The sequence below is a fragment of the Petaurus breviceps genome, unplaced genomic scaffold (genome assembly GCF_028583685.1).
Source record: "Petaurus breviceps papuanus isolate PSGF00001 unplaced genomic scaffold, PetGlider_PUasm1.0 154, whole genome shotgun sequence".
Classification (NCBI taxonomy): Eukaryota; Metazoa; Chordata; class Mammalia; order Diprotodontia; family Petauridae; genus Petaurus; species Petaurus breviceps.
In genome coordinates, this window is record NW_027185715.1 from 450,098 (window position 1) to 465,400 (window position 15,303).

Consider the following 15,303-nt stretch of genomic DNA (forward strand, 5'->3'; position numbering starts at 1 on the left):
TGTCTTATTATCGGGGAAACACGGTATGTATGGGGTGAGGGGGTTGGGTTGGGGGGAACGAAAGAGTTGAACAATCAATTCAAAGTTGCACCTCAAAATGAGATATTTGCCCTACTCTTCTTATCAGACCTTGGACATCAACTGGACCGGAATGACCAACCTGCTAGACATCCCAGGACTTAGGTATGAATTAATTTGGTATTAATTTATTGAGTGCTTGTGAAGTGCTCGGCACTGTTGCTATGGAGTTATACGGTATGCAGAAGAGCATTCGAAGACTAGTACCCGCCCTCCAAGAGTTTCTAATATTCATAGAGGAGATAAGATAGTGCAGGCTAAAATTGTGGAAGTCACTGAAAGTCAGAATAAGTGTAGATTTTATCTTGTAGACAAAGAATCCCCCTCTTCCTTCAAGACTCAGTTCTCCTGGGCCCCATTTCCTCATCTTTAGCTGCCTCTAAAGTCCCTTCCAGCTCTGAATGTATAATCCTGTGATTGTGGAGGTCCTTGAACATCAGAATAAGTTTAAACATTAACCTGTTGATAGGGGAGCCATGTAGAAATCTAAACAATGGAGTAACGTGATGAAAGAGCTTCAAGAAGATTAATATGAACAGGATGGATAAAGGAGACCATTAGCTTATTGCAAGAATCTAGGTGTGAGACTTTCCTCCTCCCAGAAATGTGAGGGACTTGGACTATGGATGTGGAATGTTGTGTTATATTCTGTCAGAAGAAATTTTGTTGATCTGTTCTTCTTATAAATGTGTGTATGGTAGGATTGTATGTTGGGAGATGATTGTGATGCCAGAAAAGGCATCAGTGAAAACATTACCATCGTAGTCTAAGTGGGAGTTGATAATGGCTGAGTGTTGGAAGGAAGGGGTGGATGTAGGGAAGGGAGAATGGAGAGGTCTCCTTGATGGAATAAGAGGATTAAAATCATTGGTTCCCATTCCTTTCATCACTGCCGTCTTGTGGCATAGCTAAAGTGCTATTATTTTCATTTTACATATGAAGAAACCAGGGCTGAGAAAGATGAAGTGATTTGCCCATAGGCAGGTCGTGTCAGACCCCAGGCTTGTACCCTGACTCCTGCCCAGTTATCTTCCCTCCATCATTATGGTATCATGAAAGAACCATGATTATTAAAATAGCCCTTTGGGTTTTTTTTTTAATTTCCCCATTGATAATTTTTTTTAACTTCCATCTATAACAGGGGTTCTTAACTTAGGAGCTATGAACTTATTTTTTCCTTATTAATATTTGGATAACTATCTCAATGTAATTGTTTTTCCTTTGTAATCCTATGTATTTCATTTTATGCGTTCAAAAACATGATTCTGAGAAGGAATCAGCAGGCTTCTCTAGACTGTCAAAGGGGGTCCAAGAGACAAAAAGATTAAGAACCTCCTGGATCTATGCATATAAAAGCGTGTGTGTGTGTATGTATACACATATAACACAAACATACATATAGATATGTAGTATGTATAGTATATATGTATGTATATAATATATATTCATATCTATATTGATATAGATAATATATAGATGTTATATAGATATATTATTATATGTCTACAGATATAAGCATTAAAAGGTACCATCTTTGATTCTTATTCATATTAGAAAAATCCTTAGCAAGTATTGTCTCCATTCCAATCAGTTTCCAAGTCCCTAAGACATTTTGAGGCAGTCTCCTTCTCTCCTAGGCCAGGCCTTCATTCCCCTTGTGCTACAGCTCCTTGTTGTGATAAATAGCATTCTCAGGGGTCTGCCTGGTTCTAGTTTTTTTCTGGCTCCACTTTCATTCAACTTTAATGCATCTCTACACAGCTGGCAAAGTCATCTTTCTAAGACCAGGTCTGACTGGGCCACTCCCAAGGGGAAAAAATGTTGCCCTGGGTTAAAATGCAAACAGCCTTGGCCTGACGTAGAAAACATCCACGGTTGAACTTGTCTGGTTTCAGATGATCGTGCAGAGTGCACTTCTCCTCCTGCTATTGACCTGTATCAATGAAGACTGTGAGCCAACACTCTAACAAGGAGTACCAACATTCATTCATTCAGCTAACTACTCTGTGCCAAGGAAAAGGGGCTTGGTTCTACTAGGGAGGAAGCAGGGCTACACTAACAACTGGAAGTCTCAGGAAAGATGCCTTCTAGGAGAGGAGCCTGGAAAGGAGGCAGGGGTTTTAAGGGGTGGAATTGAGAAGCATTCGATTATCCTGTATGGGGGGCAGCAAGGTAGCCAGTCTGGCTGGAACCGTGGGTGTTCTGTAATCATCCTGAGAAGCTAGATTGATGTCAAATTGTGAAGAGCACTGTGGCAGATGGCGGAGTTTGTATTTTACTGTAAAGACAATAGGGAGTCATTAGAGTTTATTGATCATGAGAGTGACGTTGTCAGACCCATGCTGGAAATGTCCATTTGGCATCTGTATGGAGGATGGCTTGAAAGAGATGCAAGAAGACCAATTAGGAGTTTATGGCAACAAATGAGGAGAGAGGAAACAAAGACCTGAGTGGGAGTGGGGCTGTGAGTGAAGGAGATGGACTCCAGACTGGACGTACTCTCTATTGGTGAGCCTCAGGGGAAAGACCCTGGAAGTCAGGGCTTGAGGCAGAGCCAAGGACCCGGGATGATTCTAGGCTGGGATCATTGACCATCATTTTTACTGTGAGTTTTGTTGCTGTTTGAGAGAAAGCCCGCCTTAAAGCCAGGAAGGCCTGAGTTCAAATCCTTCCTCTGACTCACACCACCTGGTGGGGCTGCTTGCCCAGTTTATTTTTTCAGTCTCTAGGTAGCTCTTTAAGCGTATAAGTTGCAGAGAAAGTCTCGACCTGCATTGGGATTTCCCTTGCCTGAGAGTTTCTTATGCCAGTGAAATCATAGATCTGTCCCTATCCTACTTCCTAGCCTTGATTTGACTGAAATTTCTAGGCTGGGGGACCGAGAAGATGAAAGATGATTTTTTTTTGCCTTTTTTTTTTGGAGGGTAATTGGGGTTAGGTGACTTGCCCAAGGTCACATGGATAGTTTTTGTGTTAAGTGTTTGATGTCAGATTTGAACTTAGGTCCTCCTGACTCCAGGGCTGGTGCTCTATTCACTGCACCACCTAGCCACCCCAGAAAGACGATTTTATAAATGGACAGAAATAGAGAAATAAAAAGGAGAATCTAATTGGGGCCGGGGAGGGGGGGACATTTAGTTTACTTTTAGACACATTAAGTTTGAAGTGACATTCAAGTGAAAATGTCTACCTGTTATATGGAGGTCTTAAACCCAGAATGCACTCTCTCTTCATCTTAGAATCATTCAACATTTATCTCAGAAGCCACTTTCTACATGAAATCTTCCCTGTTCTCCACTCACTCCCACCCTCTCCTCACCCCTACCCTCCAGCTTCTAGTGCCTTCCCCTGGAATTAACTTACATGTATACATGTGGTCTTCTCCCTGGATATAGAATATTGGGAGTACAGGGGTGGAGGAAGGGGAGGCAGGGACAACTTTTTAAAATTATTAGAAAAAAATGTGCATCCTCATTACCTTTCACTTTAATGCTTGTTAATTGATTAAAAATGGAAAGATTTTAGGGCCAGAGATAGAATTAGGGTCATTGGCATAGACCAGGGATGCTTACTGCTTTTTGGACACAATCTGGCGAAACCTATGGACCCATTTTCAGAGTAATGTTTTTAAATGCATAAAATAAAATATATTGGATTACAAAGGAAACCAATTATATTGGAATGCAGTTATTAACATTAAAGAGGAAAACAAATTCATAGATCTGAATTTAAAAACCTCTGTCTACCATAAAGGCAAAAATTGAGATCATAAGAGTAGGCTGATTGGATTGCTTCAAGGGAGAGAGAAAAGAAAGCTTGGAACAGAACCTTGGAAAAAACCTGTAGTTAGGGAGCTAGAGGAACTCGTAAAGGAGTCTCCTCTTGGAAGGAAAACCCTGGAAGCAGCCCCGTAGCATAGGGTTGAGGAGCGCAGGGCCAAGCTTCCTGCCCTCTCCGGGTGAGGGGCACTTAGACCAACACAGCCATTTTGCCCATCTCTCCTCTCTGTTCCTCCTCAGCTCTCTGTCTGACACAGTGATTATGGACTCCATTGCTGCTTTTCTCGTCCTGCCCAACCGTCTGTTGGTCCCTCTTGTGCCAGACTTGCAGGATGTGGCCCAGCTTCGATCTCCACTGCCTCGGGTATGTTCCTTCCCCGCCCTCCCCCCAACCCCCTGTCCCTGGGCATCCTGTCTCCAGAAGGCTCGGCTGTGAACCCTGAGATACTTTATCTTAGAGACCCTCCTCTCCCCTCCAGGGTATTGTACGGATTCACTTGCTTGCTGCCAGGGCACTGAGCTCCAAGGACACCTATGTGCCAGGGTTGATAAAAGGCAAATCGGACCCATATGCTATCGTGCGTGTGGGGACCCAGGTGTTCTGCAGTCGTGTCATTAATGAAGACCTAAACCCTCAGTGGGGAGAGACCTATGAGGTAGGAAGGCTGGGGGAGTGGATCCGGGGTTAGAGGGATAAAGAAAACCTGGGCTCAGGAGCAAAAGGGACCTCACAATTCACTTAGGGTATAGTTTGAGAAGGTCCCCTGCCACTGAGAAAACACCCACTGAAGACGAAGGTCCCCTCTTCCCCTCCTTAGGTGATGGTACATGAGGTCCCAGGGCAGGAGGTAGAAGTGGAAGTATTTGACAAGGATCCCGACAAAGATGACTTTCTGGGCAGGTGAGACCATGGCTCAGTCCCCACTGAACTCTTGAAATGGATGTCTTGGACTCATAGGCATTCATTGCTCCCCTTCCTCCCTTGTTCCCATGCCAAACCTACCAAATCTTCCTAGGGAAAAAGAAAGGGATTGGGAGGGATGGGGTTTGCAGACTTTCCCCAAATAATGGCATTTCCCCCTTTCTCCCCTCTCTCTGTTCAGACTGAAACTGGACTTGGGGAAGGTGTTAGAGGCTCAAGTGTTGGATAATGTGAGTGAGGAGGGCTGGGTGGGAGGGGTTGAGGTTGTTGATCTCATCCAATAAAAATAAATGGTTGTTGAATTTAAAGGAGGTGAATGTCTGGGGATCTGACCCCATCCCCACCTCAGCATCATTTATGTCTCCTCTGACCCCCAGTGGTTCCCCTTACAAGGAGGACAGGGCCAAGTCCACCTTCGGCTGGAGTGGCTGTCTCTGTTGCCAGATGCTGACAAGCTGGAACAGGTAATGGATGGAAATAGGGGAGATGTACTGGAAAGGGAAGGAATCTGTAGCTAAAAGATTTGAATTCTATTATTCTCAATTTTCCTCCCAGGTACTGCAGTGGAATAGAGGTGTTTCTTCCCGACCAGAGCCCCCCTCGGCTGCCATCTTGGTTGTCTACTTGGACAGAGCCCAGGATCTACCTGTGAGTTTGGGGATTGTTTGGGGTAGGCAGGAGACACCCAGGGCTATAACGGGAAGCTGTGTGTGGCAGGGGAGAGGTGGGGTAAAGCTTCTAGTACTCTCTGACTCTTTCTGTTCCCAATAGAGGAACCAAGGAAAAGATTGCTGGTTGTATAGAGCCCTTTCCCCTGTCCCTAACTGGTTCTAATCTGCTTGATCTGTTCTTTCAACATAGGAACCTGCAGGAGGGGAGCTAGGATATACATAGCAGGCATTTCCCATGCCCCACCCCCAGCCTACCTCCTTTACCCCCTCCTCCCTCCTGGTTAAAGAAAACTAAAGGCAGCTCTCTGGTCTTTTCTTTTCCTTCCCCCCCAGCTAAAGAAAGGGAACAAGGAACCCAACCCAATGGTGCAGCTCTCTGTGCAAGATGTGACTCGAGAAAGCAAGGTGAGGGCCAAGAGACATAATTGTGAGGAGGGGCCTTATGACCTGGGAAGAGTTCCATTTCTTTTTTTTTTTTTTAAAGCAATTGGGGTTAAGTAACTTGCTCAAGGTTACACGGCCAGGTGTTTCTGGGTGGGTGCTGAGTATCTGAGCCCGGATCCGATCCCCAGGTCATCCCGACACTGGAGCCCGTGCTCTTACTCGCTGTGCTACCTGGCCGCCCCCATCCTATTTAATTCTATTTAATCACCTTTATAACCAGTAACCTCTGCTGCAGTCAGACCAGTCTCTTTTAAGAATTATTTTTAAAAATAAGAAGAGAAATAATATTCAGCAAAACTGATCACTGATAAAAAATCTGACATTGTATGCAATTTTCCACTCCTGTGGACGGCTCTCCACCCAACCTACGCCCAATCTCTGAGAGGTTGGAGGGGGGCCAGAAAGGTCAGCAGCATCTTCTCCAGGCTTCTCTTTGGGGCCAACCTTGCCCTTTGTTATTTCAAATCCTCTTCTAAACTGCTTCCTGCTGACAGGTTATGGGGACCTTTGGGTAAAGGCTAATGTAAACACTCCCTTCTACCCCTCCACTCCCAGGCTGCCTATAACACCAATTCCCCAGTGTGGGAAGAAGCCTTCAGATTCTTCCTGCAGGACCCAAGAAGCCAGGAGCTGGACGTGCAGGTGGGATTTCAGGACGGTTATCCCGTGCTCACTTTGCACTGAGAAATTCAAAGAAAAATGAGGCCTGGCCCCTCAGGAAGCCAGAAAATTAGAGAAATGAGCCATGTCCACAAATAACTCTGCAGAAAAATAGCAAGTGTACTAGAGAGATACAGACAAGATACTGTGAAAGTTCACACCACTCATACCCTTCATCTCCATATTATTTTCTATTCATAGCAGGGTCTTTCCTGGGCTTACTCATTGACTTTTTGTTCATTTAAATTTCCTTGTATGGATTTCTGGCAGTTTCATTGTAGCATCTCTCTCTCTCTCTCTCTGTCTCTCTGTCTCTCTGTCTGTCTCTGTCTCTCTGTCTCTTTAAAGTTCTCTGAAACTCTCCCTTAAATAAATGGGGTATTCAAGTGCCTGTTACACTTCTCAGAAACAAATTAGATGCCCTGAGAAAACACAAGGAAAATTGAAGTCAAGGTGCCTTAACCTCAGGAAACTTAACTTTAGGCCGATGAAACAATTAAGAACAATGAAGGGCTAAACTCTAGGGCTCAGACGTTAAAGAACTACAGAAAGTCAGAGGAGGAAAAGAGAGTGATGTGTGGTCTGGTCAGACTAATTCAAGGGAGGATGCTGGAACTGAGTTCTAAAGGAAGGATGAGAGGCAGAGGCAGAGAAGAAGAAGAATGCCATGGAGATGACAGCAAGCTAGGCGGTGCAGTCAACCTCAAATTGAAAGGGATCTCAGCCTGCTCCTGTTGACTTAGAAAACCACAAAGTAGCATCATCTATGTTGTATTGTATTTTTATTTGTTAAACATTTCCCGGTTATATATTATTTTTTGTATTATTAGATATAATATTGTAATATGTTACTATGTTATATTTTGATCTGGTTAGGGCTGCACTTGGAAGTCCAGCAAGCCAGACCACTTAGAAAGGAATGGAGAGAAATAGGAAGAATGGGACCAGAGTATGACCTTCTCACTTCATCTCCTCCCAATCTTTTCCTTATTCCGGTTGTATTTCCCCACAGGTGAAGGATGATTCCAGGGCCTTGACGCTAGGAGCACTGACCCTGCCCCTGGCCCGTCTGCTCACAGCTCCTGACCTCACCTTGGATCAGTGGTTCCAGCTGACTAGTTCTGGCCCAACCTCCCGACTTTACATGAAACTGGTTCTGAGGGTAGGGAGACTGCTGTGGGAGGCTGGGGGAGTGGTTTGCTGATTAAAGAATGCTTGTCTGATGGATGGGAGTGGTGGCAGGGCAGAGGGGACTACTCCACACAACTTGCCTGGTGGAGGCCAGCTACCCCCTGCTGGCTGAGCTGATGTCATAACTCTGTCACCCTCTGCAGATTCTGTACTTGGACACATCGGACCTGCACTTCCCCACCGTGCCCAGCTCTCCTGGTCTCCTGGATACAGCCAGCGAGAGCGTTCAGATGGGCAGCAGTGTGGACATCCCACCCCGACCAAGCCATTGTACTCCAGACAACCACTTTGGCACTGAGGTAAGTGGGAATCCCCATCAGGGACCAGGTGGTGATGCTGGGTCATGAATGAATCATAGATTTCAAGTCAGGAGAGACCTTAGTGGAATCCAACCCCTTACATTTTATTCATGAGACTTACCTATTAAGTGACTTGACAATACATTTTTGGGGGAGGTGCAGGGGGAGACAATTAGGGTTAAATGACTTGCCCAGGGCCACACGGCTAGGATTGAAACTCAGGTCTTCCCCATTCTAGGGCTTGTACTTTATCCACCTCACCACCTATTAAGTCTTTAAGGTGGGATTTGAATTCAGGACTTCCTGATTCAGATGTCCTAGAATTCCATTTGCCTAGCTGTCTTGCCATTTGCTCATGGGCTCATCTGCTCATCCTAAATGCCCCAGAGCCTCTCCTGTACTAGCCATAGGGTTAGTCTATTTGTTTTCCTGTAGAGTGTGCTCCGAATCCATGTGTTGGAAGCCCAGGATTTGATCGCCAAAGACCGATTCCTGGGAGGGCTGGTGAAAGGCAAGTCAGATCCCTACGTCAAGCTTCGAGTGGCCGGGAAAAGCTTCCGGAGCCGGGTGGTACGAGAGGAGCTCAACCCACGCTGGAATGAGGTCTTCGAGGTCAGGATTCCAAGGGCTCAAATCCCAGATAACCCCAACCCCAAGGGAATACTCTAAATTGAGGGATGAGTTGGTTTGGCTCAGTCCTTCGCGAAGGGCAGTCAGTGGAGCCCAGCCCCGTTCTTTCCCAACAGGTGATCGTCACTGCGATTCCCGGGCAGGAGTTGGAGGTGGATGTCTTTGACAAGGACCTGGACAAGGATGACTTTCTGGGCAGGTGAGAGGCTGGCTGAAGAGAGCTGGGACCTAAGCCAGGCTGGAGAGCTGGGGCAGGGTGCAGGGGGCCGTCAATCTAGAGGCTAGAAAAGACCTGGAGCTCTGGCCAACCTTGTCTTTTTCCTGTCTCTCCCCAGGTGTAAAGTCAGTCTCACCAGGGTCCTCAGCAGCGGCTTCATTGATGAGGTGAGATCAATCAATCAGTAAATATTTATCAAGTTCCTACTATGGACCAGGCACCAAGCTAAGTGCTGGGATTGCAAAGACAGTCCCAATCCCAGGCTAGATACAAGGAAAACAGCAAATAATTAGCTGGGGGGAGGCACTGGAATTAAGGGAAGGTTTTCTGTAAGAAAGTGGGTTTTTGGTTGGGACTTAAAGGAAGCTAGAGAAATTAGTAGGTGGAGCCGGGAGGGGAGAGTGTTTCAGGCCTAGGGGCAGCCAGGGAGAATGCCCCAAGTAGTGTCTTGCTCCTGGTACTGCCAGGAGGCCAGTGTCACTGGAATGAAGAGTGTCAGGGAGTGATGTGTGTTTTTAAGAAGACTGGCAGCTAAATGGCACAGTGAATAGAGCAAAGGCCCTGGAGTCAGGAGGACCTGAGTTCAAATGTAGCCTTAGAGACTTTCTAGCTGCATGACCCTGGACAAGTTATTTAACCCCAATTCTGTCCCCTCCTTCCCCCCAAAAAAATAAAAAGAAGTCGAAGAAGATTGGAAAGGCAGGAAGAGGGCAGGTTATGGAGGGTTTTGAATGCCAGAGAGTTTTGTATTTGATCCTGGGGGCAATAGGGAGCCACTGGAGTTTATTGAGTAGGGAGTGACCTGATCAGACCTGAGTTTTAGGAAAAATCACTTTAGTGGCTGAATGGAGGTTAGATTAGACTAGAGAGACAGTTGAAGCAGGCCATTGCAAGAGTCCAGACAGGAGGTAACGAGGGCGTCTACTAGAATGGTGGCCTTGTCAGAGGAGATAAGGGGGATCATTTGAGAGCTGCTGCAAAGGTGCAATCGACAGGCTTTGGCAATGGCTTGGATATGGGGGTGCTGAGAGCTAGTGAGGAATCCGGGGTGGCTTCTAGGCTGTGAGCCTGAGGGATGGCAGGATGGTGTTGCCCTCTATAGTAGTAAGGAAGAGGGGAGGGTTTAGGGGGGAAAGATTCTAAGTTCCATTTTGGACATATTGAGTTTAAGGTGTCTACTGGACATCCAATTCAGAATGTGTGAAAAGCAGTTGTAGATGAGAGACTGGAGGTCAGCAGAGAGATTAGGACAAGGGGGTAGATTAGAGATGCTAACTGAATGCAGGAGAGCTGAGTGAAGTAATGGAATGGAAGAAGGGAAGAGGGCCCAAGACAGATCCCTGTGGGACACCTCTGATGGGAGAGCAGGACTGAATGAGGATCTAGCCAAGGGAGTGGTCAGATAGGTGGGAGGAGGAGAACCAGGAGAAAGTGGTGTCCCAAAAACCCAGAGAGAAGAGAGTGTCAAGGAGGATAAAAGGCTATTGGACTTGGAGACTGGGAGATCCTTAGAAACTTTGGAGATAACAATTTCAGGAGAATGATAAGGGCAGAAGCTGGATTGAAATGGGTCCAGAAGAGAATGAGAGGAGAGAAGAGGGAGGCACTTATTGCAGATGTGGAGTTTAGCTACAAAGGGCAGAAGAGATATAGCAGGAGAATTAGGGGAACTGGAAAGATCCAGCGTATCTGATTCCTGTTGGCTCCCAGAGCCCTAACCCCTGCCTGATTTCCCAGTGGCTGCCCCTGGAGGACGTGCCATCAGGCCGCCTGCACTTGCGCCTAGAGCGGCTGACACCCCGGCCCACGGCCACAGAGCTGGAGGAGGTAAACAGAGAGGGCCAGGGGAGGGCCTCACCCACCAAAAACTGTCTGGTTCCGTTCCTCAGGGCTAAGTCTCTCTAAGCACTTTCTCCTTCCAGGTGCTACAGGTGAATAGTCTCATCCAGACACAAAAGAGTGCAGAGTTGGCAGCTGCTCTCCTCTCCGTGTACCTAGAGAGGGCTGAAGACCTGCCGGTGAGAGGTGCCCCTCCCTCCCTTCCTGGCCCCAGCCTTCGGCACCCCTGGCTCTGAAGCCAAAGGCATTGGTGGAGTGCTGAGGGGGCAGGGCTGTCCTTCTGACTGATGCCCCGTTTCCTTCCCAGCTCCGGAAGGGCACCAAGCCCCCAAGCCCGTATGCCAGCCTCACCGTAGGGGATGTCTCATATAAGACCAAGGTAATGGGCGAGAGTGAGGGGTGAAAATGGTTAAGGATGGATGGAGTATGAGAGTCTTTCTCCCCATTGATGAAAATCCCATTGTTTCCTCCAGACCTGCCCTCAAACCCCATCCCCTATATGGGATGAGAGTTTCTCCTTCCTCATCAGAAAGCCAAACATTGAGAGCCTGGAGCTTCAGGTATTCTTGCCTCTTCTTAGTTCTCTCTTATTCCCCCCTCCACTCCTGAGGGTCAGGGGCTGCACGGGGAGTGGGGAGAAGCCCCTCACCACCTCCACTTTTCCAATCCAGAATGCCAGAGGTGACTCCCCTATCATGCCTTCCTGTGTCTAGTGTCCAGTCCTATGACCTTTGCTCCCTGGCTCTTTAGGTGCGGGGAGAGGGAACTGGGACTCTGGGCTCAGTTTCCCTGCAACTCTCCGAGCTCCTTGCCGCTGACCAGTTGTGCCTGGATCAGTGGTTTCCACTCAGCAATGGGCAGGGGCAGGTGCTACTCAGAGCACAGCTAGGGGTAAGTACCTGGGTTTTGGGGGGTGGGGAATGAGAAAGGGAGCCAGGAAGAAGGAAAGATGAACTGGAAAATAGAGGAAGATGAGGGTAGCCCAACTGGGAAGGAATGATAGTGCCTACTAGAGAGGCCTAGCTCTCCGGCCTAGCTAACAGCTCTCTGCTGCCCACCCCAGATTCTTGTGAGCCAGCACTCGGGGGTAGAAGCTCACAGCCATAGTCCTTCTCCCCTGAGTGAGGAGGCAGAGCCATGGGGGATGCCGCCCCTCGTTACCTCCTCAGCCCCTGAACTCCGACAACGCCTGCCACACAGTGAGAGGTATGGTGGGGAGGATGTGGGGGGATGTGTATGAAGGTGGGGTCCTGGCCCCCTTCTCCCCATGGATCGCTTTCTCTCTCCATATCTTAACAGCCCATCTGAAGCCCCAGCTGGGCCTCTAGGCCAAGTCAAGTTGACCGTTTGGTATTACAGTGAGGAACGCAAGCTAGTTAGCATTGTCCACAGCTGCCGGTGAGCCCCCACCTCCTCCCACCCCCCACTTTCATGCTCTGGGCTTCCCTGCCACCTCTCCTCAAGTGTCTTCCTCCTTTTTTATTTTCCCCAAAGCAATCGGGGTTAAGTAACTTGCTTAATGTTACACAGCCAGTTATTTTGTGTGGGTGCTGAGTATCTGAGGCCGGAACCTATCCCAGATCTCCCGACTCTGGGGCCTGCACTCTTACTCACTGTGCCACCTGGCCGCCCCTCTTCCTCCTTCTTCTAGGAGCTTGCGGCAAAGTAGCCGGGATCCCCCCGACCCCTACGTGTCACTGCTGTTGCTACCGGACAAGAACCGGGGCTCCAAGAGAAAGACCTCCCAGAAGAAGAGAACTCTGAACCCTGAATTCAGTGAGAGGTTAGAAGGCATGGGGCTGGGATGCTGACAGGTGAGGAATGGAGGAGGGATGGAGCCCTGCTCTCTCTACTGATCCTTCCCCCAATTCTGTCCCCACCCAGGTTTGAGTGGGAATTGCCCCTGGATGAAGCCCTCCGCCGGAAGCTGGACGTCTCCGTGAAGTCCAATATCTCCTTTATGTCTAGGGATCGTGAACTGCTGGGGAAGGTGAGAGGTCTGGTTGGGTCAGGCAGGGGGAGGAGCATCTAGGGAAGGCCTTAGAGATCCCTGGGTCCCTGTCCCCAAAGGAGGGGACAGTGGCAAAGCATCCTCTCCCCCAACAGGTGCAGCTTGACCTTTCAGAGATAGATCTGTCCCAAGGTGCTGCTCAGTGGTAAGTCTGTGGGTGTGGATGGCTTCACATGGTACCAACCAGCAACCAAGTTTACTCCCTCATGTGTGGTGGCTTATGAACCCAGGTAGAGAGAAAGAAGATGACTTCTCCTTGGGTGGGAGTTTTAGAAGGTCAGAAATCTTGGTTGGATGAAGTCTCGAGAACCTTATAGTTGAGCTGGCAAATGTCCCATAAAGACAACATCCCACTATAGGGACAATGGGAAAAGTGGTAAAGTCAGAGGATATGGGTTCAAGTCTCCAACTCTCACACCTTTGCTAGTTCTGGGACCCTAAGAAAAGGGAGGGGCCCTTCCAACACTCAGGCTCTGTGATTCTCAGACACTACTTCATGGCCTCATTTTTCTTCAAAGTATGAACAGTGTGATTACAAATGAAGAAAAACAAATTGGGGCAGCTAGGTGATGCACACAGTGTGGACAGAGCACCGGCCCTGAAGTCAGGAGGACCTGAGTTCAAATGCAGACTCAAACATTAAGCTAGTAAGCTGTGTGACCCTGGGCAAGTCACTTAACTCCAATTGCCTAAAAAAATCCCAAACAATAAAACCCCAATAGGACTGATATCAAAGCTCAGAAAATAAAAATGTTCACCATCTTGCCTGTCACCTATAGAGGTGGGATTGTGCCATCCCTGGAGAGAGGGGAAGCTGCTTGAGATTATGTATCCCTAATACCTAGCATACAATAGGAGATTAATAAATGCCAGTTGATTGTTATGAGAAAAAAAGTAAGCCCAAAGTGCTGTACAAAATGTGGATAGTTGCTGCCATTGTCATTGGGAACACAGGTATGACCTCGCGGAAGACAAGGACAGGAACAGCTCCTAGGATCCGGGAGCTCCCCAAGCCCAGACTGTACCCCTGATCCTTGCCTGCCTCACTGCATCACCGCCTCAATGTGAAGAGCCTAACGCTGGGGGCTGAGGCTGAGCCCCCCAGATCCTTCCCCCTCTCCCCCCATCAGGCCCAGACCGAGGGCCATTCATTGCCTGACCAAAGACAAGGACCATGCTTTTCTCCCTGACCCCTCCCCCTCTGCACGGCCTGCCCTCCTTTCAGGCTCTTGGGGCAGGTACCTGAGCTGGCTGCTCCCTGCCCCACCCTACCCCACCCCATCCCATCCCATCCCTGGCCTGCACTGTAGTCCCTCTCCACATCCTCCTCCTCCCTTCCCCAGGGACCTCTGTACCTGTGCCTGGCCGTTGGCAACACAAGCCAAGGCATTAGCTTATGCCAAATTCTGCTTTTTTTAAAAAAGGATTCTCTGTTTTTATTTAGCTGACTTGTTGCTCCCTTCCCTGCACTAGGTAGGGAGGGGGGATGGGGAGGCAGCAGGCCTGCAAGCCCTGTTCGGCTTCCCCCCAGGACTGTTGCATGTGGGGGCTGACACCACCCGGCCCTCTTTGTCCTCCCACCGTCCAGCCTTTTGGGGTGCTGGGGCCAGTCCCTTTGTCACAGCTGAGGAATCGGGGACACTTGGAGTATATCCAAGTCCCCAGGGAAGCAAGTACACTGTTGTCAGTCTTGAGGCCTCCAGCAGGTGACATACCAGCTGAGGACCTCACTGGCCCTGCCATCCACACTCTGGTTTTTGGTTTTTGTTTAAGTGCCTGAGCTATTGACTCAATGCCAGAGCTGCTTCTGGTCCTTTTTATGTTTGCATCAACTCTGCCTGTCTACTGTATCTTATATTAAATACCAATATAATATCATACATGGCATGGCCTTTTTCTTGAGGGCAGGGGTGGGCATAGAGAGGCCTGTTTCCTCAGTGACGTACAGGGAGGGAAATGGAGTTAGAAAGTCCGACCAAGAAAAGCAGAAGCAATTTCCAAATTTAAATGAATAACACACATCTGTTCTCCCCATCCCTAGTATGGAAACTCCTTTCTTTAGTGTGTGGTAAAGTTCTGGATGAAGCTAGTTTCAAAGTACTTAGTCTAAGCAGGACCCAATTAGAAGAATCTTAGGTTTAAAGCTTGCAGGAATCTAAGATGCTGGTCTGATCTAACCCTCTCATTTCACAGATGAAAAAAATAAGTCAGGACAGCTAGGTGGTACAGTGAATAGAGCACCGGCCCTGGAGTCAGGAGGACCTGAATTCAAATCCAGCCTCAGACACACTAGCTGTGTGATCTTGGGCAAGTCACTTAACCCCAATTGCCCTGCCTTCCCCCCTCCAAAAAAAAAAAGACATCTCAGAGAGGTTAGTGACCTGTCCAAGGTCACACAGAATCAGGGTTCCTGTCTAGGTCTTCTGACTCCCAATCCACTAAGTGCAGACACCTGGGTGGCCTAACAGCTGTTACAGCTGGTACCCCTGCAAAACTCACTCCATTTTCTTGAAATGTGTCTAGGGCAGAGATTCTAAGTCAGCCTGTTATCAGCATGTCTTG

The 15,303-nt window shown here is 48.2% G+C and overlaps 1 protein-coding gene across 1 annotated transcript in view; it reads left to right on the forward strand.

Moving 5' to 3' along the window:
- The window catches only part of ESYT1 (extended synaptotagmin 1), a 19,216-nt gene extending 4,595 nt beyond the window's left edge, over positions 1 to 14,621 (forward strand). Inside the window, exons 7-31 of the mRNA XM_069079190.1 lie at positions 128 to 183; positions 4,098 to 4,221; positions 4,337 to 4,513; positions 4,676 to 4,758; positions 4,961 to 5,009; positions 5,157 to 5,243; positions 5,335 to 5,427; positions 5,784 to 5,855; positions 6,450 to 6,536; positions 7,567 to 7,716; positions 7,889 to 8,044; positions 8,480 to 8,656; positions 8,791 to 8,873; positions 9,010 to 9,058; positions 10,629 to 10,718; positions 10,814 to 10,909; positions 11,038 to 11,109; positions 11,204 to 11,290; positions 11,481 to 11,621; positions 11,794 to 11,936; positions 12,030 to 12,128; positions 12,382 to 12,513; positions 12,615 to 12,720; positions 12,837 to 12,886; positions 13,696 to 14,621. Coding sequence (XP_068935291.1) covers positions 128 to 183; positions 4,098 to 4,221; positions 4,337 to 4,513; positions 4,676 to 4,758; positions 4,961 to 5,009; positions 5,157 to 5,243; positions 5,335 to 5,427; positions 5,784 to 5,855; positions 6,450 to 6,536; positions 7,567 to 7,716; positions 7,889 to 8,044; positions 8,480 to 8,656; positions 8,791 to 8,873; positions 9,010 to 9,058; positions 10,629 to 10,718; positions 10,814 to 10,909; positions 11,038 to 11,109; positions 11,204 to 11,290; positions 11,481 to 11,621; positions 11,794 to 11,936; positions 12,030 to 12,128; positions 12,382 to 12,513; positions 12,615 to 12,720; positions 12,837 to 12,886; positions 13,696 to 13,735 — 2,499 coding nt within the window. The 3' untranslated portion in view covers positions 13,736 to 14,621. The remainder of the gene's footprint in view (positions 1 to 127; positions 184 to 4,097; positions 4,222 to 4,336; positions 4,514 to 4,675; positions 4,759 to 4,960; positions 5,010 to 5,156; positions 5,244 to 5,334; positions 5,428 to 5,783; positions 5,856 to 6,449; positions 6,537 to 7,566; positions 7,717 to 7,888; positions 8,045 to 8,479; positions 8,657 to 8,790; positions 8,874 to 9,009; positions 9,059 to 10,628; positions 10,719 to 10,813; positions 10,910 to 11,037; positions 11,110 to 11,203; positions 11,291 to 11,480; positions 11,622 to 11,793; positions 11,937 to 12,029; positions 12,129 to 12,381; positions 12,514 to 12,614; positions 12,721 to 12,836; positions 12,887 to 13,695) is intronic.
- Positions 14,622 to 15,303: the final 682 nt, after the last annotated feature.